The sequence below is a fragment of the Osmerus mordax genome, chromosome 18 (genome assembly GCF_038355195.1).
Source record: "Osmerus mordax isolate fOsmMor3 chromosome 18, fOsmMor3.pri, whole genome shotgun sequence".
NCBI classification, from domain to species: Eukaryota; Metazoa; Chordata; class Actinopteri; order Osmeriformes; family Osmeridae; genus Osmerus; species Osmerus mordax.
The window spans coordinates 13,332,249-13,347,276 of NC_090067.1; the positions used below are offsets into that span (position 1 = coordinate 13,332,249).

The window sequence follows — 15,028 nt, forward strand, 5'->3', positions numbered from 1 at the left end:
ATTTTAACACATTGTATGTGTTTCCTTGAACTTCTCTTGGTCATCTTCTACAGTTAAATTCTCCTCCGTGGCTTCAATTTGGTCTTCTTTTCTGTCGGTTTGACATCAGGAACAGATGTGACCTAAGAAAAATCAAAGTATTTAGTCTACCAATATTGTCTGTCATATAAACATCATATGATACAATTGTGAAGCGTCTCTTTTAACAAGGGAACTACAATCTAAGTATAGGTGTGGTTGCAGCACAATTCTTTAGCATATGACAGATCAAGAGATCACAGGTTTGAATCCCCCCTCCCTATACTGTACATTACTTTGGTAGCAAAGCATCTGCTAAATACATGACACACTGCCACCTTTTCCATCGCACTCCTAATCAAGTCGACTGTCTTGTTCAAAGACTTGTCCTCCATGTCCATCTTGGGTGGTTCCGGTAGTTTTGGCCCGATGATAATGTCTTCCTTTCCCACAATCCCCAACAGCGCACCCTCTCCAAGATCACCCGCTTTGCGTTTCCTGTTTTCCAGCTGTGTAGTCCTGGGAACGAACCTGATAGCTGGACGTGGATCGTTAGTCGGCCTGCGAACAGCCTCTCTGCTCCTGTCACCAGAGGAGCTGGAAGAGGAGCTGGAAGGGGGTTGTAGGTGCTGCTGTTCTGAGTCGATAGCATTGTGCAGCGTCCCCATCCTGTCCTCAGTTGGTCCAGTCCAGGGCTGGTTTCCCTGGGTTGGTACAGTCCAGGGCTGGTTTCCCTGGGTTGGTACAGTCCAGGGCTGGCTTCCCTGCGGCCCGGAGGCCAGCCAGGGGGGGGTGTTCCGGGAACAAGACCTCTCTCTAGGGGGCAAGGGGAGCAGAGGGAACCCACAGTACTGGCTGGTGTTGGATCTCTCTCCCTGCTGAGGACCACTAGAAAACCTCTGCTCGTGTCTGGGGATTTTCTGTGAGGTATGAGGCATGTGTGAGGTATCAGGTGTGTGTGAGGGTGGGGTCTTCTCACTCTCCTCTTCTTTCTGTTCCCTTTCTTTCGCTGAGGGGAGAGAGACACAGGCAATTCAGTACATCCGATGGCAGGTGTACTTCGAATTGTCATTGAAATGTTGTTATGGGTGTAACATGCTAGTGTACAGAGCTATCCGAACTGCATTATGCACTGTAGGCTATCAAATCGTATTTGTATAGCTCGTCTCACAAGCAGCGTCACAAAGGGCTTCGCAGATAACCACAGATCAACACCTGGCCTGTAACTGTCTAAACGCCTTAGGAAGACAAAGGAAAAACCTAACAAGAAAACTCAAGAAAGAACACACTCTACCTTTCATCTGTGCCGTTCTGGCCACGTATCTCCTCCTGTCTTGAAGCTTCTGTCTGGTGTCCTCAACTGCCTCATACTCGGGGGCGTAGCACACGTGTAGTATCCCTCCAAAGAAGCTCTTCTCGTCCATGTTCCGCTTGGCGGCCCTGAGACAAAAACAGGCATTACTACCCCTGACTGGACAAGGTTGAGTTTACAGAATCTTTGCTTCGCCAGAGATGTGCTTAAATGCACAACTCACAAAAACAGCACTCAGTCCTATGTTCGATAAGATACAGATGTACACCATTAGCGGAGCTAGTCCTGACCTAGCACTCGTGAGTTTCTGGAACTTGATGAGGTAGACCTCCGTGAATTCCTCTGCAGGGTACTCATCCAGCGGCCTGTACTCCTCCACAACCCCGTATAGAGCACACAGCTGTACCAGTTCCGTCATAACTCCAATGGCTGGGACTCCTTGTACCATAAGGAAACGGGACTCCAAGTTGATCGTGTACACCTAGGGAGGTAATGTTGTAGCTGCAACGCTCATACCAGGCAATATATCCTTAATTTTTGCAACGATAAATCAGATTATTGAATCATTCTTACCTTTACTGCTTTGGGTCTCCTTCCTTCCCTGTACTTCGGCCGAGATATGCAAATCTTTTGCTGCTCGTGGTGTTTGTAAACCTCAGGAGTACTCCAGCTCGAACTGTTGACAGACGCCGCCATTTTTACGTTAACATTACTAACACATTACTTCCTGCGATGAGCTTCAAAATAAAAGCACCAAGGAAAGGAAGGAAAATTGTACACTGTATGTTTCGACTCTTACTTTGAAGGTTTGCCTTAAGATCAACAAGTAAGGCGGATGTACTTAGGCAAAAGTAATAGATTCTCCGTTGTTCTTTGGTTGTTCCTAGCGCACAGTGCAAAGCTTTCTGCAAATCAGCTACTAATGTCTTTCTGTCACAGCAATGAGCGATTTGAAGGGGGTGCAAGTGTTATCTAGCTACCTTCATGCCCCTGATAGCTGATATTAGTGCATTTGTTCAAAATTGCACACATTAGCAGCTATGCTAGGTAGTTATGGCATTCAACCTGTCACGGTGTTTTTTAACAACTCCAAAAACTGCTTTCTTCACCTGCCCAACAACTTGTCTGCGCAGCTTTCTCTGCATGAGGTAACCATCGAGTTAACTAACTTGCTAGCTTATGATATCTGTCCGACTATCTGACTGTTTCATTAGAACAATATGTTAAGTTGGTGAAAGTTATCTTAAAGTAGGGACCTTTCAGACTGTAAACATCGTCAACAGCTTCATTTGGGGGATGGGTATAGTTCTAATAGGCTAGCGCAATTGACTGCAGTTCAAGAGGTCCTAGGTTCAAAGTTACGTCGCTTTGGATAAAATGGTCTGCTAAACGTTCTAAATGTTTTTTCGTAGAACCAGGCAGTGGAGCTCTCTTGGGACCATGGCGTGCCTGTGTTTCTCAGCTGGACGCGCGGCAGAAGTTCCTCAACCCTGGATGACCATAAAGTAGAACTGAACAGACAGTTGGGGGAGAGGCTTGGACTCAGAGACGGAGAGCATGTAAGATGCATCCCACTATTTTGGACGTTGTGTTTATATGGTCTTAGTAGATGGTGTGAAATCGGATTTTTATACAAACGCTTTTGATCTAAACAAATGTTCTACCGTTGTTGTGTTAAGGGATTTCTGCGGCCGTGTCAGCAGGTGTTGTCGGTACAGCAGGTGTTTGTGGAACCGCTGTCGGCCGATGACTGGGAGATCCTGGTGAGTAGCTGACCGGTTTTTGAACACGACTTCACAAATGGTTTTCTCGTGGTTGTGATCTCACGAATCCAGCTATCTTGCGAGGTTAACCTGGTGTGGGATGGGGGTTTATAAACCAGCAAAGTTAACCTGGTCCTCTCACTGTTACCTTGCTCATCCAGACAGGCTTCTGCCCTCACATCCCAGTTCATTTCACTTTAAAATGTAACCTCTCAGTCAGACTGTCTCCACCCTCCAACCTGGCACGTGTTTGCAGCCAGGTAATGAACTCTGTTGTGGTCGTCAGGAGCTCCACAGCGCGGCGCTGGAGCAGCAACTGCTGGACCAGATCAGGGTGGTGAGTCAGGGCTCAGTGTTCCCTGTCTGGGTGGACCAGCGCACCCTCGTCTACATCAGGATAGGTCGGTACTTTCCCTCAAGTTTCCTCAACTTTTCCAGAGTTATTTAAACATGTTTAATCGTACATTTAAAGAATGTTTTGTGGTGAGCGAAAGGGCACGCTACCCCAAGAGGAAAAAGAGTATACTTAAATCGAATTTAAATGTATTAAATGAGAGCCTTAAACATAATAGTTTTCTTTTTGTACACAGTTGGAAGTGTATTTAAATGTACTGTTTTGTATATTTACATACTTACAGACAACTTTAATATATACATACAGTATGTGTGTTTGTACTTAAGTATGCTTTAAGTATAATATTTTTCACTTGGGTAACTGCCATCTTGTGTCCTGTGCAGGATCTCTCTCTCCTACTGTCCCGTACGGTCGCCTGGAGCAGTTCACTGAACTGGTCGTCTCTCCCAAGCTCCGCACAGGAAGTGCACATCTCCCCAGCCACCCCTTCACCTCTTCCTCAGCCAATCAGAGCCAGTCCAGTTCTGACTCACCCAATCAGAACGGGTCCAGTTCTTCCCCAGCCAACCAGAACCAGTCCTTCCACAGGCAGCCGACCTATGACCTTCCCCCATCCCCCAGCTCCAGTCTGGGGCGCAGCGCTCCAGAGACCGACCCAGCCACGGAGCAACCCAGCCTGGCTCCACAGGCCCAGCAGTGGGGGGGCATAGCCGACCTGAGGAGCTTCCTGCGGTACATGCTGACGGGGGCCTACCCCCCCGCGAGGGAGGTCCCTCCTGTACCCGCCATCCCTGCCCTCCTTGGGGACTCTGTCTACAGGGTGTGCAGGTCGCCGCCTGGGCCCTCCTGCCAAGCTAGCGTTAGCCACGATGCTGTTCATCTGCTGCCCTGGGGGAGAGACAGGAGGGGGGTGGAGGGGGTAGGACAGCCAGCCGTGACGTACGGCCTCCTGTCCAGGGTGGCCTCCCCCAAGGAGGTGAGGGAGAGCACCAAGCAGGCCATGGAGAAGAGGAGGAGTGGAGGGGGAGGTGGTGGAGGTGGTGTCCAGACCTCAGGCGGAGCAGTGGATGGAGAGAAAGAGAAGGTGGAGAGGGAGCAGGTGAGCGTGGTGAAGGTGGTGTGTCACCATGTGGAGACCCTCAGGAGCAAGCAGATCACCTCCAGAGGAGGAGAGCTTCACTGTGGCCTCGCCTGGGTGAGAACACGCTAGAACAGTTCTGGGGTGAGAACATGCTAGAACAGTTCTGGGGTGAGAACATGCTAGAACAGTTCTGGGGTGAGAACATGCTAGAACAGTTATGGGGTGAGAACACGCTAGAACAGTTATGGGGTGAGAACACGCTAGAACAGTTATGGGGTGAGAACACGCTAGAACAGTTATGGGGTGAGAACACGCTAGAACAGTTCTGGGGTGAGAACATGCTAGAACAGTTCTGGGGTGAGAACATGCTAGAACAGTTACAGTCATATTTACAGTCATAGCCCAACGTATTAAGTTGACAACAAATTGAGGGATGGGTTTAACAGCAAAACACTCTTCAATGCTAGATACTATTGCGATAAACGTTTCCTGTTTCCTGTGGACCATGTGACCGCTGCGTTCCTCAGGTCCCAGAGGCGCTGGCCTGCAGGATGAACATCCAGCTGCACTCCACCCTGAGGATAAGGCCTGTTCAGACCTGCCCTCAGGTGGCCTTCAGCATCAGCCTGCAGCCTCTCAAATCCCTGGTGAGCTCCCCTGGTAAACCCCCCCTCACCCCACCCCACCACGGTTTATTACGTGTTATGTATGGAAGGAATGTGATTGGTTAGTGCAACAATAGTAGTAGAAATATCAAGAGATATGTTCAAATGCCCCCAGAAATACAGTAAATACAAACATTTGTATTAACACCTTAACTGTACAGTAAAACCTTAAGTGTACAGTAGCACCTTAAAGGTACAGTAAGACATTAACTGTACAGGTAGACATTAAAGGTACAGTAGACATTAAAGGTACAGTATGTCTGATTGTGGGTGTCTCCCCAGCCGGGAGCTGAGGGTGAGGAGGAGGTGCAGATGGCCTTCCTGGGGTGGCTTCACACGCGGAGCCATCAGCCGCTGGCCTGCCTCACCGCACGCTCCAGTCTGGTCCTGCTGCATGGAACAGAAGGTAAGAAGAAGAAGAAAATATAAATTATTCATCATTCCATTGGTTGAGGGGGATTTGGACCTACGACTTTTGTTTGCAGACTCATGTTATACCTTTGAGCCTAAGTTTGGGGTAGAACACCAAAACGTCCACCGACCCCAACCCTAACCCACCCAGCCATCCTACCATCACAGGCTGAAACAAGCACACCCAGCCTGCTAGTACAGAGGATCCACAACTCGACTATGGACCATCTCTGTTAACGTTTCCATGTGTGCCAAACACCTTGTGCTGTTGTCAGGGAAGCAGGAGTTTGTCCTGGCCGTGGTGAAGCCTGAGGCGGAGAGGGAGCCTCCGGACCAGCTGTTTCTCCTGGCCTCGTCCCTGATGCGGAGAGAAGACATACAGGTACCGAAACTGGGCTCTCCTCCATACACATACACACACACACATACACTAACACACAAGGCCTCTATCTCATCCACATTACATTTCAAATTTGTATTCATTGACAGTGTCTGTCAACATCTGAAGGCTTCTCTTCTCCCTAGCTCTGGCGTCGTCACAACACAAATACTAACCAACACAGGAAGTCCACGTCTCAGACAGGATGTAAACACCATCCATGGTTCCAGAACATTCGTATACCAACAGATCATTCGTGCCTTCTCCTCCACAGGTGATCAGGGAGCCGGTAACCATGCCAACGGTAAAAGCCGTTGCCGAGACGACCTATCCAGATCTTCCCTCCCTGGATGGTTTGGGGTAGGCCTCTCTCCTGAATTATTATTTTGAGATATTTTGGGGGCTTTTTTTTGGCTTTATTTACATTTAGTCATTTAGCAGACGCTCTTATCCAGAGCGACTTACAGTAAGTACAGGGACATTCCCCAGAGGCAAGTAGGGTGAAGTGCCTTGCCCAAGGACACAACGTCAGTTGGCATGACCGGGAATCGAACTGGCTACCTTCGGATTACTAGTCCGACTCCCTCACCGCTCAGCCACCTGACTCCTTTATTTATTGATAGGACAGTTGGAGAGAGACATGAAAGCAGTGGGAGAGAGAGTGAGAGGGGGGAAGACATGCAGGAAATGGCCTGCGCCGGATTAGAACCCATACCCCTGTTCCTGGAGAGCTGCCTGCCTTTAGGTTTTAGCTCCAACCACACTTATTTGACCTGATTCAACACTAGTTACCTTGTCAACCAGCTGATTATTAGAATGAGGTGTGCTAGATTCGTGTTGGAGTGAAAACCTAGGGGCAGATATCTCTCCAGGAGCAGGGTTGGAGACTTGCAGTCTGTCCTGTATTGAAGAACGTTGAGAAGGGACTGTGAGGGTTAGATCGTTCTCTTCGTGACGGTTACTCTCTCTCTCTCCCCCCCTATCTTTCTCTCTCGCTCAGCGGGGTGGAGGAGCAGAGCCGAGCGGCACTGGAGTTCGTCTCGCACAGCCTTCTGGGTAGCCCGTTGTCACGGGAACTGGTCTCTGGGGGGCGTGGCCTCAGGGGCGGAGCTCTGCTCATCACCGGGGCCAAGGTATGTAAACCTCCAACCTGATGATGTCAACCTTTCAATCAACCGGTTATGGACAGGGTAGCTAGGCTGTTAGCATGTGTGTGCATCAGTGTTAGCGTGTGTGAGGGCTAGCATCAGTGTTAGCATGTGTGAGGGCTAGCATCAGTGTTAGCATGTGTGAGGGCTAGCATCAGTGTTAGCGTGTGTGAGGGCTAACATCAGTGTTAGCGTGTGTGAGGGCTAGCATCAGTGTTATCGTGTGTGAGGGCTAACATCAGTGTTAGCATGTGTGAGGGCTAGCATCAGTGTTAGCGTGTGTGAGGGCTAGCATCAGTGTTAGCGTGTGTGAGGGCTAGCATCAGTGTTAGCGTGTGTGAGGGCTAGCATCAGTGTTAGCGTGTGTGAGGGCTAGCATCAGTGTTAGCGTGTGTGAGGGCTAGCATCAGTGTTAGCGTGTGTCCTCACAGGGAAGTGGGAAGTCCTCTCTGGCCAGGGCTGTCTGCAGGAAAGCTGCTGAGGATCTGGACGCACATGTAGAGGTGGTGGAGTGTAGGAAACTGAAAGGTGGGTCTCTATCTCTGTGTCTCTCTCTGTCTCTCTCTCTGTCTCTCTCTCTGTCTCTCTGTCTGTCTCTCTCTCTGTCTCTCTCTCTGTCTCTCTCTCTCTCTGTCTCTCTCTCTGTCTCTCTCTCTCTCTCTGTGTCTCTCTCTCTGTCTTTCTCTGTCTCTCTCTGTCTCTCTCTCTGTCTGTCTGTCTCTCTCTCTGTCTCTCTCTCTCTCTGTCTCGCTCTGTCTTTCTCTATCTCTGTCTCTCTCTGTCTCTCTCTCTGTCTTTCTCTCTCTGTCTCTCTCTCTCTCTCTCTGTCTTTCTCTATCTCTGTCTCTCTCTCTGTCTTTCTCTCTCTGTCTCTCTCTCTCTCTCTCTTTGTCTCTCTCAATCACTCACTCATGCACACATACACTCTTAATCACTCTCACAGACACCCTCCCAGCAGAAAGCTGTATCAGACCCAGTGTGTTCCTCAGGCAAGCGGGCAGACAGCGTGCGGCAGGTGTTGGAGGAGGTTTTTGAGCAGGCGGTGTGGAGACAGCCGACAGTGGTCCTGCTGGACGACCTGGATCATGTGACGGGGGCGGCGACCTCACCAGAACAGGACCACGGTCCAGAGGCCCTTCTACACCAGCACATTGCCCAGAGTAACCTTCCTCCTACTCTGTCTGTCTGTGTTATATATTAGAGATTGATATAGATTATTGTGTTAAATATGTTAGATATTTGTCATAAGTTGGTGTGTGTGTGTGTGCCAGGTGTAAGGGACCTGGTAGATGACATGGTGGTCAGGTCCAGCCTGGTGGGTGTGATGGTCACCAGTCAGAGTGAACACAGTCTTCACCCTGCTCTCAGAGAGGTGCAGGGGTCACACCTCCTCCAGGGACACACACACATCCCAGCACCTGACCAGGTCAGTACACACACACACACACCCCCAACTGGGTCAGTACACACACACATCCCGGCACCTGACCAGGTCAGTACACACACACACACACACCCACCCACCCCCGACTGGGTCAGTACACACACACACCCTGTGTGTTTCCTGTGTGTGTTGCCCCTGCAGGCCCAGAGAGCAGAGATTCTTGGCTGTCTGATCCAGAGGAAGTCTCCACAGTCAGACACCCTCACCTCCGTCCCCCTGGCAGCCATCGCCAAGGAGACGGAGGGTTACCTGGCCCGAGACCTGTCCCTGCTGCTGGAGAGGGCCGTCCACGCCAATGCTGTCCACCAGGGGCGCTGTTCCTCCCAGGGTAGCACACACACACACTCACATGTCTATCCATTAATTATATTCCAGAAAACCAGCATTGGTATTCATGCATATTCGTTACTATTCCGACCTATCAGGGATCAGTTTATCGTGGAGAGACTTCCTAGTGGCTCTGAGGGACTTCACTCCCCCCTCTCTGTGGGGGGCGGGGCTACAGCCACCCAGCGGGGCGGGGCTAGAGAAGGTGGGCGGGCTGCAGGACGTGCGACAACTCCTGATGGACACCGTTCTCCTGCCTGCCAAGGTAGTGTGTTCATCACCTGCTTGGCTCATCCAGGGACCCTGAGAGACGCTCTAGTAGAGGTCAGGGGTCATCACAGTGGTTATAACAGTGTTGTGGTTCTAACAGTGTTGGGGTTCTAACAGTGTTGTGGTTCTCCCTCCTCAGTTCCCCCTCCTGTTCTCCAGGCTGCCAATCCGCCTGCGCTCCGGCGTGCTGCTGTACGGAGCTCCCGGTACCGGCAAGACCCTGCTGGCCGGGGCGCTGGCCCGGGACAGCGGCATGAACTTCATCTGCATCAAGGTGTGTGACTGTGTGTGTGTGTGTGTGTGTGTGTGTGTGTGTTACTGTTTTTGTGTGTGACTGTGTGTGTGTGTGACTCTGACCGTGTGTGTGACTGTGTGTGTCTCTGTGTGTGTGTGTGACGCAGGGCCCTGAGCTGCTGAGTAAGTACATCGGCGCCAGCGAGCAGGCCGTCCGAGACGTCTTCCAGAGGTGAGCGCCACCGTCCAATAGCCTCGAGCTCCACTGCGTCATGTCACGTGAGGTGTGGATCTGATTGGTGGTTGTCTCCCCAGGGCCCAGGCTGCCAGACCTTGCCTGCTGTTCTTCGACGAGTTTGATTCGCTGGCGCCCCGGAGGGGTCACGACAGCACGGGGGTGACAGACCGAGTGGTCAACCAGCTGCTTACCCAGTTGGATGGGGTGGAGGGGCTGGAGGGTGAGGAGGGAGGAGGGGGGAGGAGGGAGGGGTGAGGAGGAGGAGGGAGGGGCTGGAGGGTGAGGAGGGGGTAGAAGGGAGGGGGAAGGGGGGGGGGGCGGAGGAGGGGGAGGAGGGGTGGGTTTGGGGGGTGGATGTGTTGAGGGAAAGGGATTCTTATTTTGATCATGTTTTTTTTCTGTGCGTTGCTGTGTGTGTGTGTGTGTATCCATCCAGGTGTGTATGTTCTGGCGGCCAGCAGTCGTCCAGACCTGATTGACCCAGCTCTGCTCCGGCCTGGCAGACTGGACCAGTCCCTGTACTGCCCCCCTCCGGACCAGGTACCCCCTCTCCCCCCTCCTGGAGGGGTTAGGCTGGTCTAGATGCAGTTCTATAGGCATATGTGAAGCCCTCTGTGACACAGCTTGTGACCCCCTCCCTCCCCTCCCTCCAGCCCGCGCGTGTTGAGATCCTGCAGGCTCTCTCCTCCTGCGTGCCTCTGGCGGCTGACGTGGACCTGGACCTCCTGGCCTCGGCTACTGAGCTGTTCTCTGGAGCCGACCTCAAGGCCCTGCTCTACAACGGCCTGCTGGACGCTCTGCACAGCCCCGCCCACCTAGCAGGCCCTGCCCCCTCCGTGCACGTGGGTCTGCTCACACCAGGGGCTGCTGCTCAGCCTCGCACCGTCTACATTCAACAGGGGCTTTTATTTTATTATTTACATTTATAGCGATGCTTTTATCCATCACCGAGGATTTGAGTGGGGTAGTTCTGAGTTCAGGAACAGATCTGGAGCCGCACTGCAAAGATTCAGACTTGAATAACCATGTTCGTTGACTGACTGCAGTGTGTGTGTGTGTCTCCAGGAGCATGGTTCAGGCTCGGACAGCGACGGCAGCCTGTCCTCCATGATCTTCCTGAACCACAGCAGCGGCTCTGATCAGTCTGCCTGGGAGGGGGAGCCGTGCGGGGGCCCGACCGGCCTGGAGGCCCCCCTGGAGGCCCAGGAGGCCAGAGAGCTGCTCCCGGACACCAGCAGGAACATCTGGAGGCTGTACTTTGGCAGCTCCTTCGAGTCTGAGCTGGGGAACCCATCACCTCCCGGCCTAGTGAGAAAACACACACGTACACACACACGTATGCATACGTATGCATACACACACACATACACACACACACACTTATGCACTTTGTAAAGCTCTCTCTTGGAAGTCGCTTTGGATAAAAGCGTCTGCTAAATGAATAAATGTAAATGTTATGCAAATACAAACATCCAAACACGCCTTTCCCTTCTTCTCCCCCTCCAAGGGTGTGTCTGACCCCAGCTCCATGACCCATGAGCTCCCGGGGGGGCTGGGTGCGGGCGTGGCGGCGGGGCCCCCCCCGGCCTGCATGCCCTCCCTGCAGAGCGGGTACGGAGAGTGCAGCCCAGAGCAGCAACAGCGCCTCCTGCTGGAGGTCAGCTGCATCAAGAACAACTACAGGACAACCACAGTGAGTCTGAGACAGAGACACACACACTCATACACACACATATGCACACACACAGACTCCAGGGTGCTCTGGTCCTAACAGGGGTGTGCTCCTGTCTGTGTGTCCAGGAGGAGAGCTCAATCCTGGGTCAGGCTGGCTCCTGCCACCCCCCTCTGGTTCTGGGTCAGGCCAACCTCCTCTCTGCCCTGGCCTCCACCAGACCCTCCCTCAGCAGGGCTGACTGGAAGCGCTACTCTGACCTGTGAGTACCACCGCTGAACCAGACACTGGAGTTAGCATGTGTCCATGTTAGCATGTGTACCGTATCATGTACTGGAGTTAGCATGTGTCCATGTTAGCATGTGTACCGTATCATGTACTGGAGTTAGCATGTGTCCATGTTAGCATGTGTACCGTATCATGTACTGGAGTTAGCAAGTGTCCATGTTAGCATGTGTACTGTATCATGTACTGGAGTTGGCATGTGTCCATACTAGACACTAGAGTACACCATTGTATCCATAGCATTCACTGAAGAGTTTTCCTCATCAAAAGCTTGAAGAAATCATTAGAAGTAACTTTCTAATGTGAAATATGGAAACAGACCCATCCAAACTGGTCGTTGGCTATTCATACATGTTACATGGATGAAAGTATTGAGATGTAAAAGCCGAATCTCTTTATTAGCAGCTAGTAGGACAATTTTAGAACATTCTTTTTAGTTTTGCCATGAAGTGTGTGCCTTTTACCGCCTCATGTTTGACTTCTACATAGTCTTTGTTTTGACTAGAAAGAGGAATTTTCCTTAAATCTGACAACTCCTCGTTTCGACAATCTGGCGAAGAAAATGTCTTACTTTGTTCTGTTATCTTTGTCCTTCCTCAAAGAACAAACAGAGAGGCCTATTGATGTATTCAAATGACTCTTTCCCATCCGTGATGTCTGATGTGTTTCTGCTTCAGCTACGAGGCCTTTGCTGGAACGGGAGAAGGAACGGCTCCGGGACGCCCCGTCATCAAACCTGGACAACGAGTTTCCCTCGCCTGACGTCCTTCACAGTCCACCTAAACTGTTCATTCAAGGGGTTTATTTTCGCGTCATTGATACTTAATTTATTGCTGTTTAATTAAGATATAAATCCTCTTAATATTCCTGTTAAATGTGCCTAAAAACGCCTAAACAGCATACCCAAAGTAAATTGGAAGCTGTTCTTGAACCATTTGGAGTACATGCATGTAAATGATCTCTTTTGAAAGCTGACACTCTGAAGTTATGTCCCCTGTTGTCAGGACCCCTGTCAGTCCTACTAGTGTTGAGTAATAGAAGCTTGAACACAAGGAAAGTGAAAATTTCTATTTCCGCCTAGATTTTGTTTTGAAAACAGAGGCCTGAAGAGGCCTAGAGGTGGTAGGTATTAGCTGGAAGACTAAATTGGACCACAGGTTGAAGCCTTACCCAATTCAAATCAAAAGTCAAACATAATAACACAATATATTCATATTTGACACATGTTTTTATAAGAGTACATCCAGGCATTTTCTAAAAGGGCCTTTTGGAGACTCCAAAATGACCCTTTGTAACCAAGGTCAAATACTCAGGATAAAAGGTATTATTTTTCATAATTGTTATCTCTAATGAAAGGTGGTACTTAGAACTATCATATATAATAGCTAAATCCCTAATTAGTATTACTGAAACACAAAAATTGAAGCATGAACACATTGGAGTGCTTTATCTGATTCCCAGGATTGGCGCACAAAGAAAACTGATTCTGTCAACCATATTGCGCAATCGACTTTTATTTTGACGGCTCCACAGACGCATACAAATGAGGTATTGGCATTTTCAGCTATAGCTGTCAGCTACAAGGCTAACGAGCTCATTTCAGAGCCAGTCGAAGCCAGTTCGAGAAATTTGTTTAGAAAGAGTGTGGGGGGGGCGGGGGCAGGACGCACAGACCTATTTGGCTTTAGAGGGCTGTCAACGGGGCATGGAAGCTCCTATTGGGTCAAACAAGGTGTCAATCAAAAGGGGAGGGTTCAACGGACATTTTGATGCCTTCATATTGTAAATACTCCGTTGCTAACCGGAGAAAAGAACACTTTTATGTGAACAAGTTGTTTCTTCTGTCGGCTAACTTGCATAATGAAACAAAGGATAATGGCTATTCATGAAGTAAAACATTGTATTTGGACGAATTACTTTACATGGTTAGATACTTTGAACCCTTGGGACTGTAAGCAGATCAAGTTTTGATGGCATGATTTCCACACCTGGACCTATTTGAACCCTTTAGGGTGAGTAAAACGTTTTTCTTTGGCATTGTTGAAGGAATGTTTACCGGAAAAAGACGTTGACTTTGCTTGCTATTGCGACTTGATCTTGAATTGGTTTATTTCAATGGAAGCACAAGAATCGTAGCTTTCCAATGATGTATAACATGTGTAGCATCTAAAAAATATATTTGTTAGAATTTAGTGCGTCGTAACTGAGGAAGGGGGGGCAGCATTTTTGTAACGCGGGCGAAACAGTAGCGTAAACAGGATAACTGAATGTAATATTCGTCCTTAAATTCAGCTCCATGTGTTCGATCAGATTGTACAGCCTTGTACAAACCTTCACCAGTTGAACCCTGAACTTGTAAAACATTTTAAAATGAGAATATGTTGAATGAATTAACTGTATATTTGAATGTTCATATGTAAATCAAAATAATCATGTTGTACTGACTTTATGATTGTGAGAAATGTACAAACTGTACAATTTTATAAAATGATATAGACTGGTTGGCTATTTGGAAGAAAGGTTGGGTTATGGTTCTTCAATTATCCAGTTTTCTGCATGTCAAAGGACTCAAAAACATCAAACTCTCAATCTTCTTCACGAGGTGAGGAAACAAAACTTGAAAGCTGTTTTCCAAAGTTCTTCTGAATAACCACCAACATGAGCCCCGTCGGGCGGCATGAACTCCGACTATTACAGAACTTTCTCCATCCTCTGGCTCTTTCATTAACTGTTCAGGCTTTCAGCAGTTTTACTGGCCCTTTGGCTGTGAAAACGCCGACTGTACACGACCAAAGGCGCAATACAAAGTATTGAAACTCTCCAAAGACTTGCATGGTGCCTTCGGTTATATTTCTGGGTTGTCTGCCAGATGACTAGTGTGTTGCTGCCAGATGCTCCTCATCGTCCCACGTGGCTCGGCAGCGTTATATTTAGATACGCCGCTTCTTGTCTAACTGCCCCCAGTATCGTGTCAGCCAGATTCTGCCTGTGCCGTATTCTATCACACCACACTGCCAGGGAGCAAGCTTGCACATTGGCCTTACCGGCAGTGGTGATTTTAGACCCTTTTTAGGGGTGCTCAAGCACCCCTAAATTCCATCTCAGCACCCCTAAAAAAATTATAATAAAATTAAAAAATTTAATTATTATTGTTTATTATCATTTGATGCTGGTAGTTCATGAATAAAGGGACATCCTTGTTTTTTTTATTCAGTCAATATTTTGCATAATAATAAATAAATGTATTCATTGTTATCCAGCGAAATTAGGGATTTATTTAGCAAGGGGGTTTAGTACTTTTGCAAGGCACTGTATTCATGGACTTCTCATTGGGGGCTGAGCACCCCTAAAAGTCTGATCCTAGAATCGCCCCTGCTTACCGGTATTGAGCCTCCCAGGTGCACCCCCGTCTGGAAAAGCACCCCC

General features: G+C 49.3%; 2 protein-coding genes across 3 annotated transcripts; one reads left to right on the forward strand and one right to left on the reverse strand.

Moving 5' to 3' along the window:
* Positions 1 to 19: 19 nt before the first annotated feature.
* Positions 20 to 2,026, reverse strand: rbm48 (RNA binding motif protein 48). 2 transcript variants are annotated; one of them, XM_067256351.1, is made up of 5 exons: positions 1,904 to 2,026; positions 1,621 to 1,811; positions 1,313 to 1,458; positions 357 to 1,027; positions 20 to 122 (listed from the first exon to the last, which is right to left on the reverse strand). In XM_067256351.1, exons 1-5 carry the CDS (start codon positions 2,024 to 2,026, stop codon positions 54 to 56), a joined length of 1,200 nt encoding a protein of 399 aa, XP_067112452.1. In that variant the 3' UTR covers positions 20 to 53. The 2 variants fall into 2 exon arrangements, with proteins under 2 accessions (XP_067112452.1, XP_067112453.1); XM_067256352.1 differs by having other exon boundaries at positions 30 to 122; positions 550 to 1,027.
* Positions 2,027 to 2,291: 265 nt separating this feature from the next.
* Positions 2,292 to 12,917, forward strand: pex1 (peroxisomal biogenesis factor 1). Its single transcript, XM_067256055.1, has 24 exons — positions 2,292 to 2,478; positions 2,743 to 2,889; positions 3,010 to 3,093; positions 3,380 to 3,494; positions 3,832 to 4,643; positions 5,057 to 5,176; positions 5,477 to 5,600; positions 5,881 to 5,987; positions 6,259 to 6,344; positions 6,985 to 7,117; positions 7,564 to 7,660; positions 8,122 to 8,292; positions 8,404 to 8,558; positions 8,718 to 8,904; positions 9,002 to 9,168; positions 9,313 to 9,447; positions 9,575 to 9,639; positions 9,723 to 9,865; positions 10,082 to 10,185; positions 10,299 to 10,487; positions 10,711 to 10,953; positions 11,153 to 11,338; positions 11,446 to 11,579; positions 12,280 to 12,917. Exons 1-24 carry the CDS (start codon positions 2,371 to 2,373, stop codon positions 12,362 to 12,364), a joined length of 3,897 nt encoding a protein of 1,298 aa, XP_067112156.1. The 5' UTR covers positions 2,292 to 2,370; the 3' UTR covers positions 12,365 to 12,917.
* The last annotated feature ends 2,111 nt before the right edge of the window (positions 12,918 to 15,028 follow it).

Excerpts from the sequence above, each read along its gene's own strand:
- rbm48 (XM_067256351.1), bottom strand. The coding sequence starts at position 2,026 with ATGGCGGCGTCTGTCAACAGTTCGAGCTGGAGTACTCCTGAGGTTTAC. Across the intron at positions 1,028-1,312 it reads CAGAACGGCACAGATGAAAG|CGAAAGAAAGGGAACAGAAA; the intron begins GTAGAGTGTGTT and ends CTCTCCCCTCAG. Across the intron at positions 123-356 it reads TTAGGAGTGCGATGGAAAAG|GTCACATCTGTTCCTGATGT; the intron begins GTGGCAGTGTGT and ends GATTTTTCTTAG.
- pex1 (XM_067256055.1), top strand. The coding sequence starts at position 2,371 with ATGCTAGGTAGTTATGGCATTCAACCTGTCACGGTGTTTTTTAACAAC. Across the intron at positions 7,661-8,121 it reads GGAGTGTAGGAAACTGAAAG|GCAAGCGGGCAGACAGCGTG; the intron begins GTGGGTCTCTAT and ends TGTGTTCCTCAG. Across the intron at positions 10,954-11,152 it reads ACCCATCACCTCCCGGCCTA|GGTGTGTCTGACCCCAGCTC; the intron begins GTGAGAAAACAC and ends TCCCCCTCCAAG.